Genomic DNA, 17,594 nt, shown 5'->3' with positions numbered 1-17,594 from the left:
ATGAAGACTAGACCAGACGCCTCTGTCGACGTGATAAATTTTTTCAAGTTACAGCTCTGACCACCAAGGTTGACTTTCATATTGCAATCCCTTCATCTATTACCAGGACGATAAAACATACATCGTCCCCCATTTTGTTCTTTCTATTTCTCCTACTCTGGAATATCTTCTTGCTCTCGATACTGTCGAGCAGCCCCCCTCCTCGCTTTGCTTCCATCGACTGCCCCTTCAAACTTTATTACGAGATCCACCCCCATTTATACTTCACCAATTCTTCTCTGTTCATTGTTCCCCGATTGGCTCAGAGCAGATCCCTCGAACTTTAAGAGCTTATATCCCGCGGACGATTTCCCTCCCAATCCTGAGACTATATTCACCAGTCAAGACACTCTCAGCTCTCGACAATCATGGCTGCTGTTCGCGAGTTCAATTTGACATTCGAAACTCACCCCCCAGCCGCCGTCCGGCCCGGCTTTCCCTTTACCATCCCCGTCGTGATTGCTGTACGACCCATTGGCACACCCTCCCGCAATGTGCAGCATCTGGTCGTCAATGCCAGCCTGCGCGACGAGATTGGCACCAACCCGGCCACTGGCCTCAGTGGTAATCTGACCGCAAGCGTGCGTAGTCGTACCGACACCGCCATGAGTGGCTACGCCAAGTTCAGCCCGCTCATGATCTCGCAACCGGGACGATACCGGCTGCGAGTGATGCTCAGTGCGGCCTCCTACAACGGCGTCGTGACGAAGGAATATGTCGATTCGGGGGTCATTCATGTCCACGCCGCGGCCGCGGCGGCCCAACGGCCGAGTGGGTCTCCTTCTTTCTCTTTCTCCTATCCCTTTCCGCTTTGTCACCCCTTCCTCTACTTTTTGTCCCGCCGCGATGGTGAGCCCAGGTATTGGGTCATCTCGCGGAGTGGGTGCCCCTCCGCTGCCCTTTCTGGACGCGTGCTGATGAACAAAAAAACTCTAGCTCCCACTACAGTGGCGACGTTGCAGCGTCTGACGGCTGAAAACCTCGATATCTCGGCGGCGGAGATCGCGGTCTGGCAAAGTGCGTGATCCAATAGCGGGGAGGATCTGCTATTGGGTGTTGCTGTGGAGTTCATGGTGTCTTTCTGGTATTAATTTGCTGTCCGTGGCTTTGCTAGACTTCCGTTCATGGCTCGGTGCTTACCTTTGCGGAAGAGATGTCCGACGGGGGTTGCCGTATTGGGAATTTTCTTCTCTATTCACGATAGTGACCGTAGGAAGAGGGGGAGTGGGGGTGGGATAGTAATCATGAATGCTCCTTTGGATAATGATGTCGTTATTGTTTTTACTTGTGGGGACAACTTTTGGGTTCTTTTCGCGCTCGAGTCTCTCGTTGGAGGTGATTGTGATAAAATGGAGATCACGAATCCTTTCTGTTTCCGGTTTACGAACCAGGTCCCCACGTCAGGGGAAAAGAAAAGAGGTGATGAAAAAGAAAATATGAGATCACATTCAGTACCCGCTAGTCTATTTGGAATTCGCAGTTGTTCTTTTTTCTTGTTTCTCTTTCCCTCTCCTAGATGCGAATAGAAATCTTCGATTTTTATATGCCCAATCATGTGAATGACTCCTTAGATAGTACACTCCTGTAGTCACGAAGCTGGCCCAGCTGCTTGGCAGACCCAAGCACATACTGCAAAAATCTGGGGTAGTCCCAGCCCATGCCCTTGGCAGCAAGGCCCATCAAGCTTGTTTGGTCATCACGACCTGGACGTCCCGGCCCGGTTATATTCTATTCCCCGCAAGTTAGTGCCCCTGTCCCTTCATTGGGCAACGCAACTGGATATGATAAGGCTTACAGGTTTCATGTTTATATCGAACAGGGCAAATTTGGATTTTGACCCGAATCGACGAACGTCTATTCGAAGAGGCGCTGTTGTCTGGAGAAGACTCGCAACAGTTTCACATTCCTTCATAATCGTTGCATACGCAGGGTCTGCCTCAATCTCGGCATCAGTAACTGCTCGAGAGTTAACTGTCACGGCGACATTCCCACTATATGGAGCAATGCCATTCACGTGATTAAATCGAGTCACAGGAGGCAGAGCCCAGTGACGAGCAAAGCGCTCAGATGAATCTGACACATGGTCTACTTGGAAAGAGGGCGGCATGATGGTAATGGTGCCTTCTTCGCCAGCCAAGTATTCTTCTAGCAAAACACGTGGTGACTCGCTGAAGAGTTGGGTGACATGTTCAGCCAGCTCGGTTGCGTTTCGACAAATCTTCACACCGTGGCTACCTCGGCCACGAACCGGTTTTGCGACTATGGGATAGTCCTGTTCATGGATGGACTCCAGTAGGCGCTTCGTATTTTCTTCGTCGAGGGATGTTTCTTCAATTCCCTTTGCCTGTGGGTCATCTAAGGTCCATGACTTAGGTAACGTGAGCCCCCCGTGTCGACGTAAGCAGTCGTTCACAAAGGACTTGTCGTCGAATTGATCCGCGCATAACGGCGGTTGTCCAATGACCTTGATCTGGGACTCATACGGCGTTAGCAGTGACGAGGTCTGAATTGGATGCTTTGCGAAGAGCACAGTATTCGCCCAAAGATGTGTTGCGCCCTTCTGCACTGCCATTAGAATACCCTCCTCGGTGTCTGGAAAGCACCAGTGCTCTTGATTTGCCGGGTCAGGGCTCTCAACGGGCGTGAGAACAGTGGTACCTGAACGAGCAAGCGTATATGCAACATCCGAGCCCGAATCCCTGTATCCTGTGCATGGTTAGCGTGGGTGATACAAGCTGAGCCGTGCATATATCGCCGCACCTCCAGGCTTCGGCGGCTTACTAACGCCTCCATACATGGGCGGCGCAAGAGCCTGATACAAAATTGCGACCACGGGCTTCGTTTGAGCCATGGCGGAAAATGATGCAATTCTTGGACTCCGGTGCCACGATTTGTTGGTAGTGGCGCGGAGTGGTGGCCGACCAGGCTGACGGTGGAGGCAAAAGTGGTATACTGTACGGCTGAGGGTAGGAATGCTGCATGGAGGCCAAAGACGACTGCTCATGATTAATGGATAGGAGAAACGGCCATTGGCACCACGTATGTTTAAATGTGCTGTTCTACTCGGTGCATTTCTTTTCTCTGCTTTATGGACATCGCGGGGAACAACGAGATTCGGAGAACTGCCGATGATCGGAGTCCGACCGGAGCTGTCCGTGATGGACGTGGATCCCTCCTGTTCTGAGGAATGTTCCCCTCTCGCCTCATCAATTCTTTCTCGGGTTACAAGAGCACAAATCTGGCTCAGTGGAGGGATATATGGAGAATTTGCGATACTCGGTGCGGAGCACCGCCGGTTCTTCATTTGGAACATATAGTCTATCAAAGTATATGACACAAGATGGCAAGGCATTACAATATTACAAAACGAAAAAGAGACAGCAGACACGAACAACAGCTCCTTCAAGGAACCAAGGGCAAGACTAAATCCTGCCCGCATCGTTAAGCAGAACATCATAGATCCGTCGTATCATAAAACATATGGTCGGTTACCAGCACATGCAGGGCCATAGTTGGGATTAAAAAGGTGAATGGGAATGCTATCTGCGCCGAGAGCAGGTTTAGCACATATTTCCATGTGAAATATTTCCTCATATCGTGGGTTGGTCAATGCATCGAACTGCCCCTGGGATATCGAAATGCATGCCCAAGGGTGGTGTTGTAGCACTTGAGGGTCACGTCAATGGTAAGGAAGAATCATAAGATGTCCGCATAGACACCCGGTTTCGAGTCTGAAGCAGCACCGGAAAATTTCATCGAGAATTCCAGGAGGGCAGATCAAGGCCCTCTCCTGGAGCAAGAACGACTCAGGACAAAGCGTTTCTTCTGGATGGGGATGAAGCCACGTGCATGATGGCAGAGATGAAGGTAAGAGGTAGAAACCTAGAAACACAGAAGAGCCTCTTCAGCTCCCCTTGTCATGGTGACGGAACTTCTCAAAGCTGTCGCGAACGGTGTCCCGCACACTGAAGCCGCCAAAAAGCCAGTCATTTGAATGACGGCCAAAGTGGTTAATAGTGCCGCTGTAACGCCGGTAATCGTCACTGTTCTTGCGTGTTGGGGCTGAGACCCGCTTGATGGGAAAGTCCTCCTGCTTGAGAGAGCGGGGGGACGAGGGGGACGAAGGAGTCGGCGACATTTCGACTGGGCTCGTGGATTGCTGAGGCTGGTCGAAGTAGGAATGCTGCGGGACGCTCCGAGGAATGTCTCGAGCGTGGGAAACGGTCACGGCGCGCTGGCGAGCCTGAATTTGTGGAGTATCGATTGAAATCGGAGAGTTGGAGGATCCCGATCGAAACGTTTTGGAAGTCAATAAGCTGGAGGATTTGCAGTGGTGCTTCTTCTCGTCCGAGCGTTGAGTGCTACGGGAAGAGCTAGTGGTGGTCGAGGTTTGAGACAGAGAGCGCTTGGGATAAGTGTCCTCGTGATAGGAACGAGAGAGCATCACTCGGAGAAGTGGAGAAGTGAAGAAGTGAAGTTCGAGGGATTGCTCGAAGGGAGGAGGAGATGGTGATTTAAGTGCTGAGAGTGACCCGGACCGGTTATTTATGCGTCTCACCCCTCGCTCCCTCGTTTCTTCTCTGTGCCAGTTTCTGGGGATCGTCAACGCCCGTAGGGCAACCAACCAAAATGCAATCCGCCTCCAACTGGCTTCCCAGCCGGTCGACAAGAAACACCCAAACACTCCAGGGCTCGGAACAGCCAATGACACCGCGCCTAGTCGGGCCTGGGGCTCCATCCAGAGCGGACCGGTCCTGAGGAGAACCAACCGGAGGTCAGCAACCTTGACCCTCCAGCTCCACCGGTAAGGTTTAGCGGGCGTCCATGTCGGTGAGATTCACGGAGGACGAGCCCTCCTTGACCCTCTCTGGCCCCGCTGCTGCATCTGTTCGGCCAATCTCGCTTTCTTTCTGCCTTGGAGCCTCCTCCAACAGGCTCTTTCCAAGCCTGCTGGCCTGTGTTGCCCGCTGCTCGCCTCCGCTGGCCTCATTCAGACCCCGCAGTTTCACCGCTCGTTGCATCATCTCGCGGGACACGCCGGGTTGCAGTACGAGGCCAGTCGCAAGCTGTCCCACATAGAAACCATCTCTCTTCTGCCCTCACTCGCTGTCCACTGTCCAGACCCAATCTCTCCTGCAGTCACTGCAGGAGGGACGGCTGAAGCCGACCGACCCATTCTCCTCCCTATCATAGGGCTGACAGGTTTTCCCTGTTTCCCTGTGGAGTTAGGCAACCAGGTTTCGCCAAGGTCTACAGGTCTACAGGCCAAGATTTGCTGAAGATCGTGACTCCTTCTCTCATGGCATGTGGATCGGTCTGCCGACCTGTAGGCCAATCTGGCGTGAGCCTCCTTTGGGGCTGCCTTTTGTTTGCCCCGAAATACGAATGACCAGTGCGCCCATTGCCCTGGTTCCAAACCCACCCAGCCTTATTGCTTCAGGACATCTTGAGCAGGCCTCCCTTCTCGTATTCTCACCCACCTTCAGTCGCCAATCACCATGGATTCGCCGAGACATAGTCCTTCTAGCGCCCTTCGAGAAGGCCACGTAACCGAGGAACGCGGCACATGTCTTCACGGCTCGTTCAGAGGATGAGTGTAATTCGTATCCGTCTCGCTCTTGAAAGTCATTTTGGCCCCCAAGGAAGATACATCAGCCAAGACAGTACATGAGTAAGAAGCTAATGAACTCGGCATGCTTGTTCCGAATCCCTGCTTCTCTGGGTTTAGAATGAAAGTCTATGGAAATTCGCTGGCACCATTCAGATGCACCTTGGTGCGACAATCGCGATCAGTTGACTGAGTTCTCCGCGGCCAGTCACAGACCCAAAAGATAACAGATTATGCGACCAGAGCATGCACTTCATCCCAAAGTGCCAAGTTCGCTTTCCGTCTTTGTCTTCATTGCTTTATGCATGTTGATCGGCCGGGTGACTCATGCTCATAACCGGTCCGCTTTGCCGTCTTCGAGACCAAATAGCCCAGCATCTCCAATTCGGACAATACCGTATTGTCCTACCACACTTTGTCCATTCTTCGTCGGTCGCATAAGACGGTCGAACTTCTCTTCTCTCTGTAACAAAGCCAATCCATCGATGCCCAACATCTCTTCGTCGTAACTTCAGCCATGGTCATTTATCATCAACCCATCGACACTACATTGCTGATGAATTAACTCTTCGAAGTTTGATTGGTAATATTTCCATCCTAGGTCCACAAGTGGTAGATGCTTGGTGGCATCCCCCGACATGCCATGCTCGGAAACTTATCTCGGTAGAAAAGCCACAGAGAGGTGGAAACACCATATTCAAATGGACCCCTAGTTTCTGATCAGATCTCTGTTTCGTATTTTATATCTTCCAGTAAATAGCATTAAATACAATCCATTTGCATGTCTCATTGATATGTCAAATAGTGTGAAGTCAGCGAGGCCTCCGCCCCGATTTGACCTGCCCGCTCGGGCCTTTCGGGCGCTCGGGAGCCAGCCTGTAGTGTTGTGCTGAATAGTTCAATTTGAAGCATTCTAAAGATGGATTTCGAGCTGCTCATGGGATACGTAATTATGGCCGATTCGAGATAATGAATGTACCTTCTCGCAATATTCATTTTCCGTACTCTCCGAGATTCATATGCGGGGTAGTCACAACCCAGATGTTGCAAATGAAATCGAGAAACATCGCTGTTAACAGGCAGTATATATTAGTTGTCCCAGAACACTGAACGACGAGCCGCTGAGGATCAATCTCCGAGAAGACTCGCCATGGACCAATCACTACAGGGAAAGGTTGCATTTGTCACTGGTGGTAACGGCATCAGTGGCTTTTCAATTGTTGAGCATCTGATTCGCAGACCGAAAGACGAATGGTAATGTTCACAGTGTCTTCCACGAACCATCTACTTACCTCAACAGGAGGAAAATCGTGGTCACATCCAGAAACCCTCTACCTATGCCTTGGATTGATCCCCGAGTTGAGTTCGTAGCTGTTGATTTCCTGGATCCAGTCGGCCAGGTTGTTTCTAGATTGAAGCCTGTCTGCTGCGATGTCACGCATGTATTCTTTACATCCTATGTTCACAGTGATAATTTTAAGGAGCTTCCGGTCAAAAATGTCCCCCTATTTCGCAACTTTCTCGATGCCGTGGTCGCAATATGCCCGACGTTGGAGCGAGTATCCCTCCAGACAGGAGGCAAAGTAAGTTCAAGGCTCAGTATTTGGTGATCATTGATCTAATATCGAAATGCAGTATTACGGTGTGCACTTGGGACCTGTAAAGGCACCACTGGAGGAGTGGTTTCCCCGATATGATGACCAGGGATACAACTTCTACTATAATCAAGAGGACCGCCTCAAAGAGCTTCAGGCTCGTCATAAAACGTGGTCTTTCAATATCATTCGCCCCAATGCGATCAACGGCTTCGCGCCTCATGGTTCGTAGGACCACCCTCGGAGACAGCCTAATTGACCAAACTGATAGACTAACTGAACCCTTCCAGCAAATGGAATGTCGGAGGTTCTGACCATCATTATTTATTTCTTGATCTGTCGTGAGCTGAATGAACCAGCTGTTTTCCCTGGAAATGAGTATTTCTGGAACTCTATTGACGACAACTCGTATGCTCCCAGCCTAGCGGATTTGACCGTATGGGCTGCCTCTCAGGCCCATTGCAAAAATGAGGTATTTAACCATACTAATGGAGATGTCTTTATTTGGAAATACATATGGCAAGACTTTGCTCGCTATTTTGGGCTCGAGGTACAGTGTTTGAATATTTTCAGGAGTATGTTACATCTTCATTAACCCACTTCAGACGCCGGAGCCGAAATTTAAAAAGGCCGCGGGTCAGGCAGATACTTTGGCATACGAAATTGATATGAAAGAATGGGCAACAGGCAAACGCTTGATTTGGGAACAAATTGTCTCGAAATATGGGGGCAAGACGGAGGCCTTTGACTGGGCAACCTGGGGATTTTTCAACTGGGCTACAGGCAGATCTTGGATCACAGTGTCCTCTGTCCACAAAGCACGGAAATTTGGATGGACACGCAGTGATAGAACCCTGGATACATGGATCGAAACCTATCGCTCATTTGAGAATTCCGGTGTCCTTCCTTCGCGTTCTGCATTGCTGGGGGGTCACTAGTTTCGAGCAGCAAACCCTCAGTGTGAATATTTAAATGGTAGTTTCATCTTGTCAATCCTTGTGGTCTGTGGCTCGCTATGATTTGAATGTAGTCATATTTCTCGTGCAGTTCTCGAAAATTAAGACAGCAACTGGCACAGTGAAATCTTATGCCTGAAGCATGCAAAGAGCAACAAAGAGCAATCAGACTCTTCGGTCTTCAATCAAGATGTCTTTCTATCATCTTTTCCCGCCATATTTCCTGTATTCACAACGGTAGCCCCCTAGTCAGAGTGACGAGCCAATGACTTGATGGCAAAATCAGCTGGCCCCTGGTATCAGATTAAGCCTGCGAAACAATCGCTTACGCCACGTATTCAGGCTCTATTATTAAACTGCTTTTGATACGCCCGTTGTCCATCAGATTCCGAATCAAGGGAGTTCTGACAAAATCCAAGTGCACAATACTAGAAATCTACATTAGAAAAATGATCGACCAACTTTGTGAACAGTCACTCACGAGGTCCGCACATTCGGAGCTTTATAGACGTGTCGAAGCTCTTGACGGAGTCCCTCATGAAAGGCCATCTCAGCAGATTTAGTGCTTGCACATTCACCATTTCCAGCATGTGAAACATATGAGCCCAGGCTTGAGACCGTAATAATGTGCCCGTGGTTTCATTTTATCATCTCGGGCAGAAACTCCTTGGCACAGATGAAATGTGATTATATATTGACAGCAAATACTTGCTTGATCAAAGACACTGGCGCGTCAAGAATAGGCAGGTGGGACCGTATCGCAGCAATGCTGATCAACATTGTGGAATGTCCATGTTCTGATCCTACTTTTCAGACACCAACTTGATTTCCTCGGCACTCGAGATGTCTACTTTGAAAAATTATACATTTGAAGCTGATCAAAAATTAATCTCTGGTTAAAAGCAATCCTTTATTTCGTTGAGATGGAACGGAGTACAAACCTAGTTCCTCTTGTGGCTCGATAACGTCAAATATGAGAACTTTACATCCACGCTTTGCCAGAAGCGCAGCCATTTTGGAGCCAATGCCCCCGCAGCCTCCAGTGACTATGATTATTTCCGACGGGGATCCCAGGTCTCTCCAGTGACACTGTTGTTGACCACCCTTCGGGAGAGAGATCGATTGTGCCATGCGATCAGCTTAATGGTCACGATGGTGCCACCAAAGGCCCCAAGAAGGTCAAGGTCTTCCGTGAAATCGATATGTTTCGCTGTATTTGCTTGATGACGCATGATACATCGGATAATTGAGTCGACATTATCAGTACTGAAAGTGGAATTGTTAAGGAGGAAATAAGGACGACGGTGGAAAGAGAAAAGTTTAGGGTCAATGCCAAATGGCGCGAGGAAAGGTATTAAGCACCTTGCATGGTCACACTCGGGGTCTATTATTATCAACTATGATCATCATGATATTTGTGATTATATTCAGTTTATTTCAAATGCAGTATCTAGTTCAACTTCCGTTAATGGGAGGCAGATTGATTGCCTAAGGACCCGCTCGCTTTTTATTTTCTCAGATTCGCACCCGAAAAAGTTCGCTCTTAACCTAAATTCAACAAATTAATGCAATCTTTATTCTTTTTGATTTTTGCATCTGCTGGGTCAGCGACATATTCTTCTTTCTTCAAATCTTCAAGTTTGTTGGCCATGGGCCAAATTCAACATGTTTCATCATTCCGCTTCTTTGGCCCCCACAGGATCGGCGGCCTGACTGGCCTGAAATCAAGTGTCTCAGGAGTCATACAGGGGCTAAAAAGAGAATCCTTCGGGATTCTGTCACACTCATCTCAAATAAATTGTCCCTAGTCGCTACCACTCTAGCACCGCTTAGGGAAAACACTGCTCACAAGGTCAGTCGAACCATCAAATGAAAACCATTCGCAGTTCCGTCAAATCTGGAGCAACCCCACTTGAGGGTATAGAAAATCTATTCAACTTTGATAGCCTCTACGAGGCTAGTGGGAGTCCACGTATAATATGCAATGATACTTTGACCATGGCTTTCATTTCATTAAAAGAACCTAGCTTTTTGACATTGCTTCCTACAAAGACAAAGTCTGTTACTTCGATGTCGTTCTTTCTTCTCGATTGTATATAACAAAATGAGGTTCTCGCCCACGCTGCAAACGATTACTAGAATAAGGATAATTCCGTAGATCAATCACATGTATATTGTGACTAGTAGCCGACTAAATTGAATGTGATTATGCTCTATGTTCTATATTTTGTGGGGAATAAATGCGGGGTCATTGATGTTTTGGCATGAGCATAGAATGCCGAGGACCGCTAAGCCTAGATCCATGGTATCTCAATTTTCTAGAACCATTCTCCACAGACTGTTTTCTTGGAGGGTATAGTACTAACTTCTGAAAAACAGATACGAAATTTTTCGCATATATTGATACTCTAGATAATATAAAATAGTGGGGAAGGTATGAAAGAAACAAATTCAAGTCTATCAAGTACTTTGTCTAAATTCCTTTGTCTCCACAATGAAAATGGCAACCCCAATGTTTCTCAAAGGCATCATACAGGTCTTTGTAACTTGTTGCATTTGCCTTGCTGCAGGGGAATTCTGCGATAACACCCCTAGTAGCCGTGATTGCTGGGGCGAGCACAACATCTCAACGGACTATACGGTTATAACACCCGACACAGGAATCACTCGAGAGGTTTGCATATCGATATTATATAGTTCACAAAACGACTCAAATTAATTTTATTAGTACTGGCTATCAGTTGAAAATTGTACCTTGGCCCCTGATGGCTATGAACGACAAGTTCTGGTATTCAACGGTACCTATCCAGGGCCGGTCATCGAAGCAGATTGGGGTGACAATGTCATTGTCCATGTATCCAACAAATTAACAGATAATGGGTATGACTCAAAAGTAAACCTATTGTGATTATTCTAATTTTCCTAGAACATCTATTCATTGGCATGGTATCCGGCAGCTTGGCTCAAATCAGTATGACGGTACAATTATTGGAATTGAATTGAATCAAAGATGTAGCGTCTAATCTCACTAAGGGGTTCCGGGAGTCACACAATGTCCAATTTCTCCGGGGGACACTATGACATATACGTTCCGTGCCACGCAGTATGGTACATCGTGGTATCATTCTCATTGGAGCCTTCAACTTTCTGATGGGTTATATGGTCCAATCGTTATTCATGGTCCGACAAGTTCCGATTATGATATCGATCTGGGTGCCGTGTTTATTAATGACTGGTACCACGCAAGTGCATTCCAGCTTTGGGTGGAAAAGACCGAATATGGTGGATTTCCTGTTCGACAAAATGCCGTTGCCGAAAATGGCTTGATTAATGGGACAAATACGTATCCTTGCGTGAACTCAAATGACCCAGCCTGCGTTGGAACTGGGCGTCGCTCAGAAACAATCTTCCAGAAAGGCAAAAAATATCGTATCCGGCTAGTTGATGCGCAGACTGATGGATGGATGAAGTTCTCCATTGATGGACACAAATTGACTGTCATTTCTGCTGACTTTGTGCCAATTATTCCATACCAGACTGAGAGTGTCATTCTTACTTCGGGTCAGCGGTATGATATAATTGTCGAGGCCGATCAAGAGATCGGCAGCTTTTGGATGCGATCAATATATCAAACAGCTTGCAATTCATTATCAATCGGCAGAAATGATATTCGCGGTATAATTCGATATGATAGTGCTGCAGAGACTGAGCCAACGACAAAGCCTTGGGCCAGTATCACAAATTCATGTGGGGATGAACCGTATACCGACCTGGTTCCCTATATCTCCAAAAACGTAGGCAGTGCAGACAGTCAGAATATTCTAGATATTGGATGGTTTTATGAGACGGATCTTGTCTTTCATTGGGCTATTAACACAAAGGCATTGAAAATCGACTGGCAGCGACCGACAAATCTTCTCATCTACCAAAATCAGTCCATATTTCCAACTGATTATAACATATATGAGATTCCTAACAATCAAGAGGTTTGTTCATATGCAATCTTTCATTGCCAGACCTAATTTTAATCTTGTCTCCAGTGGACATATTGGGTCATCCAAGACTTGGGCTTTGTCAATGCCTATCACCCTTTCCATCTTCATGGTCATGACTTCTACATTTTAGCGCAGGGAATTGGATTATACAGTTCAACTATCCCTCTCAACCGTAACAATCCCCCTCGAAGGGATACAGCTACAATGCCTGGCTCTGGGTATCTCGTTATTGCTTTTGAAAATGACAACCCTGGGTATGTCTCCCATTCTCATTATCTTCTTATTTATAACTATGTTGTATAACCTAACCGCCCTAGTTCTTGGTTAATGCACTGTCATATTGCCTGGCATGCAAGCCAAAGCCTTGCGCTCCAATTCGTGGAGCGACCGGAAGAAATATCTCAATTGGTACAACCTATTGCTACAGATGTGCGGTCGTCTTGTGCAAAGTGGGAGGCTTATTACTCCGAAGCGTTTCACAAGCAGGATGACTCGGGGATTTGATGAACAATATTCTTGGGTTCATCCTGGTACTTAAATTCCCAGGAAAATTTGAGATTGCATAGTCAATAGCCAAGTACAACTGTTTTTCTGCATCAGAGATTGGTAATATAGATCAAGAGAACTAGTTATGAAGTATTTACTTCTAGTGCTAAGCGGTTACTTCATATCGATGACACAGCTTTACCGGGGAAACTTTTTCAAGGTATAGCTCACTTAATTATTTCCCCAGAACTCGGCTTCTATTAGACCTGAATCTCAAATGTCCGAGATGGAAAGAGTATGCATAGTACATGAACAAGACGATCAACATATTCATTTTTAGTGGTGTCAAAATCCCGGAAGAATGGACTCATTCTCAATATAGTTCAACGTATCTTATACTGTATTAGCCTTAGTGTGATGGTTATCTGCCTCTTCGACGGACAGCCTGATTGGTGGATTGAATCTTGCGGTCATTGCAGATATACGTACTCTCTATCTGCCTGATAGTCTGTATCGCGCCTACTGCCTATTTTGGGTATGAGCATGTGTTTACTCCTCGGGAAGGTCTGTTCAACGCCGGTATGTGTATGGCTTAGTGGTTGGTTTGGTGATCTGATTGTTCTTTTTATCCTCCAGACTCAGCTGCGGCTTCCCATACGGAATAGTTAATAATACTATCAAATGCCGTTCGGGTAACGCTCAAGTCTTAGCCCAAGGCTTACCTCCTGAGGCTGACATATAATTCCCTCCTGTCGCCAACGGCCCCCAATCTAATCTCCGCCGATCCCTCCCTTTTTTCACGGGGACTCGGTGGCACTTTAAAAGGGCGCCCGTAGGCGAGTTGATGTCTTCCAGTTAACAAAGCTCTTTTGCAGTCTCACAGCTATGGGCGTCACCTTTTCACAGTTTTTTCCTCCCGCGCCTACTCTAACTGAGGCCAATTTACCCACCCAGAAAGGGAAGGTTTTTATTGTGACTGGGGGCTATTCCGGCATTGGCTTCGAGCTTTGCACTATTCTTTACGAGGCTGGGGGGAAAGTTTACCTCGCAGGTCGCTCGGAAGAAAAATCTTTGGATGCTATTCGACGTATTAAGGCGTCCAACACGTCCTCTCAAGGGGATATCATTTATCTTCCCATTCAGTTGGATGATTTGACAACCATCAAGCCTGCTGTCGAGGCTTTCACCAAGGCCGAGTCTCGGCTAGATGTGCTTTTCAACAATGCCGGTGTTTCTAATCCCCCTCGAGGATCTGTTTCGCCCCAAGGGCACGACCTACAACTAGCAACTAATTGCCTTGGTCCCCATCTCTTGACTCAGCTTCTGCTCTCAACGCTCAAACGCACTGCCGAAAATCAGCCGCCAGCATCTGTTCGAGTTGTGTGGACATCTTCGATCGTTGTGGATATGTCAACCCCGGGAGACGGTGTCCGTCTACATGAACTTCAAGACCGAAAGACCCATCCGCAACGGAATTACGAAAACACCAAACTTGGAAATTGGTTTCTGGCTAATGCGCTATCGTCTCAGGCTGGTGCCGATGGTATTTTGAGCGTGACAGTCAATCCGGGAAACTTGAAGTCGGCTCTGACGCGTCACTTCTCTCCACTAGTGCCTTTTCTAGTCAGCCCTCTCTTGTATCCTGCAAGAAAAGGTGCTTATACCAGTCTTTGGGCGGGACTTTCTGATGAGCTAAAAATATCCGATGGTGGCAAGTACATTATACCTTGGGGCCGAGTACATCCCAGCCCAAGAAAGGACTTGGTCCAGGCAATGAACCCAAGGGAGGATGGGGAACGGTGCAATGCACAGATTTTTATTGACTTTTGCAATGAGGAAACCATGCGTTTTGTATAAATACTCTTAATTATTCTGGAGTGACTCTTACTATTTGCTGAAATACGTTTTTCTTTCTCGGCTTTACACTCGATTACCATGTACCCGTGATTATCAATCGATAAATGACAAAATGTTTGGAAATTCCAACTGCGAATCATCTTAAAGCCACACAAAAATAATTTCTATGTTTCCTCCCGAAGTGGCCAGAGGCTGGCGCTTGGTTCTCTCCATGAGCGGGGTTGTTCGGAATGGCATCTTCGATGTCGTCGCTCGGCGACGAATTTTGCGGAATCAAACCCAGAAAACGCAGTTTTTGCTCTATCAGTCCCGGTTACTGGTCGTGTAGATATCCGGAGGGGCATCCAACCCGAAACTAGGACTTGGTCGCCGGCAGTTGTGGTGGTCGGCACAACAAAGAGTGACCGAGTCTTGTCCAACGGCGGCCGCCGAATTAGTCGTCGCAAAACGCTGCGATGTACGTGCTTCCGGGCATCAACTGCTGCTGGGGATTGTGGAATTCCATCACGTCTGTCTTTGAGTAATGGGAGCGACCAAAGGCGGTGTGTCCGGGATGATTGTGATCGGACAATACCTGCCATGTTGGCATCGTCATCAGGAGACAGCTCTTCTGCGATGAGAGGTACTATCGTTGTTTTTTGAAATAGCCAAGGTAGGTGGCTATTTGGCTCGCTTCCAGGTTTATATACACGTAGCTGGAGGCTGCGTGGCTCGCGCATGCAAATCTCCGAGCCACAATACGGCCAAGAGTGGTGCCTTCTGTGGTGTCGTAGATGAGGCATGGTCCTCAGCTTCAAGAGCTTGGTGATAGAAGGCAAAAGACTGGTATACTGAGTTTCAAGAAGTCAAGGAAGCTTTATTCCACTTCCATTTTTTATAATGAACAAACGGTAGAGCAATTTGTGTTAGAATGAGTAAGGATTGGGGGCCGAGCAGATATCTAAATTATAAATCGACACTCTGTGGCTCGCAGCCTCTCATGGGGCTCACGCGTATTAGGCGTGGGTGTCCCGAAGATAATCCCGGGTGACCTTAAAATATTCCACGGTTCGGGATGACTTGTGGGTGTGAGACACTGTGCGTAGTAAACAAGTTGGAAGAAAGTTAGTACATGAGGACCAAGGTAGGTAATATATATATTTCGGATCGAGTGTTACAAAAGCAAATCTAGCTCATCGTTCAGAGGGAATGAGAAAAGGCCAGGCCCAAGAAGCACCAAAGAACCACATAGACTGGATGGACTTGAACGAATAAAGTCGTATTCCTTTGGCCCCTACGCGTAGGAAGTGACCCCAAGAGTGATGCGGTCAAGCGATCGGAGCACCCGGGGCTGAAATCACGCGCGAATAGTAGTATGACTCAGGTGCTGTGGGCTGAGGCCATCGCCTCAAATTGAAATTTCATTGGAAAAAGGAAATTTGAGCAGACCAAAGCAGAATAATCATCATCCATACCAGAGATCAGTCTGGGTACTAAATTAAGGCTAGTCGGCACTTGGTTGATCGTGACAAAGGAACCTACCGTGATATGTAGGACCAGTGGTATGTGAAAGTTAGCAATAGTTCTAAAAAGTCGATTTCATCCCACCAACCAGCACCAAGTGGTCGAGCAGTAACTCGGCTAACACATCTTCCTTGGTCTAGTGGTCATGATTTCCGCTTGTCATTAACACCGATAAGCGCGGGAGACCGGGGTTCGATTCCCCGAGGGAGAGTTATTTTTTCTTGTCTCTCTTTACAAGATCGGGCAGTCCCATTGAATAAATAGCCAGGCAAAAACTTTTTTTTCCCGTACTCAAAAGGACATTTCAAATCGTGGAAAATTCGACTGGTTGTCATCCTATTACACTCCCATGTCTGCTCTGTTAGGTCTTCCATCCAGATCCTTGTTCACAATCCTCCACATGCTCTGAAACTCCTTTCACGTCGACCGCTTTGGTCGCAGCAACACGTATCTGCCTCGGCTTCAATAGCTTCCAAGGGATGCTTGGTCTGTTTCGTGACAATATCGTGAATAGGTATAATCGTCCGATGATTTGAGTCCTGGTCGAATGTACATATCAATGTCCTCCAGAGTGCGACAGGGAGTTTTGGGTAAAGAAAGTAAACGACCGCAAGGAAAGTAAGATTGAAAACAGCAAATACTAACAAAAATTAGTCCTCAAGGCTTCCCAAACAAACATTTTCTTCCATAGATGGGAGCTGACATACTGATGTAAAACCTATATCCAATGTTTTTAATCCCGGTCGGCATGAATCGGGTGCATATGAATCCCGCAAGCTGCGTCAATTTGCCATTATTAACCGAAACCTAACCCAAACGGACATAGGAATATCCATACCCAGTTTGTCGCTGTGGCTGCTGCTGCGCCGATTGTCCTCATTGCCAGTGAGTTGATCTCAGCCTGGTAGACCCATGGAACCATGCCCCAGGTGCACCCAACTGCAGCATACTAGAAAAATAAAAACGAAACAGCGACAATGCCCCACTGAAATGAAATTAGCTTGAATCAAATTGAAAGGAGTTTACCATTTTTACCTCAAAAGGAGCCTCTTTGAGTAAAGCAATGGAAATCGCGACCCTTACATACGCCAGAAATTGAAGGGATAGGCCACTCAACATGAGGACTCGACGCCCACACCTCTCAATCAGCCAATAGCATACAGCAGATTGTTTCATAACAATCTATTAGCAAAGCGAATCGTCTTCTTCTTGTGTTAGTTTATAACTATTTACGCGTATTTCCTGGCGATTTAAAACACCCTTTATACGCGTTCGAAGCGTGCTCTCTAGCACACTACAAGTCGCTGTTACTTTACTTATAGATAGGGTAGTATCAGTTTAAATAGCTTTGACAGCGAGTAGTAACCTACCCTCCCCTAGTGATTTTGAGCGCTTTTCGGAACGTTTTGGTGGCGTAGTGTGTGGTGGAAGGTGGTAGGTAGAAGATAGGAGACGCGTTTTTGGTAGGGTGCGCAGCTCGCTTGTGGAATACGTTAGCTCCGCAGATTAAGGCAGCAGAAGAAGGTCTACGTCCATTTTATATTCCTAACTAGAT

The 17,594-nt window shown here is 47.3% G+C and overlaps 7 protein-coding genes across 7 annotated transcripts; 4 read left to right on the top strand and 3 right to left on the bottom strand.

Moving 5' to 3' along the window:
• Positions 1–407: 407 nt before the first annotated feature.
• On the top strand, positions 408–1,064 carry N7462_007506 (uncharacterized protein; the record flags this gene model as incomplete). Its single annotated transcript, XM_057079224.1, has 2 exons — positions 408–810; positions 988–1,064. The coding sequence occupies 2 exons, from the start codon at positions 408–410 to the stop codon at positions 1,062–1,064; spliced, it is 480 nt and encodes a 159-aa protein (XP_056931894.1).
• Positions 1,065–1,590: 526 nt separating this feature from the next.
• Positions 1,591–2,890, bottom strand: N7462_007505 (glutathione synthetase ATP-binding domain-like protein; the record flags this gene model as incomplete). Its single annotated transcript, XM_057079223.1, has 3 exons — positions 1,591–1,767; positions 1,835–2,745; positions 2,800–2,890. The coding sequence occupies 3 exons, from the start codon at positions 2,888–2,890 to the stop codon at positions 1,591–1,593; spliced, it is 1,179 nt and encodes a 392-aa protein (XP_056931893.1).
• A 1,053-nt stretch (positions 2,891–3,943) lies between these two features.
• N7462_007504 (uncharacterized protein) lies at positions 3,944–4,483 on the bottom strand (the record flags this gene model as incomplete). The annotated part of the gene is made up of 1 exon (XM_057079222.1): positions 3,944–4,483. The coding sequence occupies one exon, from the start codon at positions 4,481–4,483 to the stop codon at positions 3,944–3,946; it is 540 nt and encodes a 179-aa protein (XP_056931892.1).
• A 367-nt stretch (positions 4,484–4,850) lies between these two features.
• Positions 4,851–5,063, bottom strand: N7462_007503 (uncharacterized protein; the record flags this gene model as incomplete). Its single annotated transcript, XM_057079221.1, has 1 exon — positions 4,851–5,063. One exon carries the CDS (start codon positions 5,061–5,063, stop codon positions 4,851–4,853), a length of 213 nt encoding a protein of 70 aa, XP_056931891.1.
• A 1,734-nt stretch (positions 5,064–6,797) lies between these two features.
• N7462_007502 (SDR family oxidoreductase) lies at positions 6,798–8,180 on the top strand (the record flags this gene model as incomplete). The annotated part of the gene is made up of 5 exons (XM_057079220.1): positions 6,798–6,901; positions 6,948–7,230; positions 7,283–7,466; positions 7,533–7,792; positions 7,848–8,180. 5 exons carry the CDS (start codon positions 6,798–6,800, stop codon positions 8,178–8,180), a joined length of 1,164 nt encoding a protein of 387 aa, XP_056931890.1.
• A 2,512-nt stretch (positions 8,181–10,692) lies between these two features.
• N7462_007501 (uncharacterized protein) lies at positions 10,693–12,697 on the top strand (the record flags this gene model as incomplete). Its single annotated transcript, XM_057079219.1, has 6 exons — positions 10,693–10,872; positions 10,927–11,078; positions 11,125–11,177; positions 11,232–12,184; positions 12,239–12,447; positions 12,511–12,697. The coding sequence occupies 6 exons, from the start codon at positions 10,693–10,695 to the stop codon at positions 12,695–12,697; spliced, it is 1,734 nt and encodes a 577-aa protein (XP_056931889.1).
• Positions 12,698–13,564: 867 nt separating this feature from the next.
• N7462_007500 (steroid dehydrogenase) lies at positions 13,565–14,536 on the top strand (the record flags this gene model as incomplete). The annotated part of the gene is made up of 1 exon (XM_057079218.1): positions 13,565–14,536. The coding sequence occupies one exon, from the start codon at positions 13,565–13,567 to the stop codon at positions 14,534–14,536; it is 972 nt and encodes a 323-aa protein (XP_056931888.1).
• Positions 14,537–17,594: the final 3,058 nt, after the last annotated feature.

This window comes from Penicillium macrosclerotiorum (assembly GCF_028827735.1).
Source record: "Penicillium macrosclerotiorum strain IBT 26536 chromosome Unknown utg000007l_segment0_segment0, whole genome shotgun sequence".
In the NCBI taxonomy this organism is placed as follows: Eukaryota; Fungi; Ascomycota; class Eurotiomycetes; order Eurotiales; family Aspergillaceae; genus Penicillium; species Penicillium macrosclerotiorum.
Note: the sequence above shows the minus strand (reverse complement) of the source record. Positions and strands in the feature narration are given on the sequence as shown.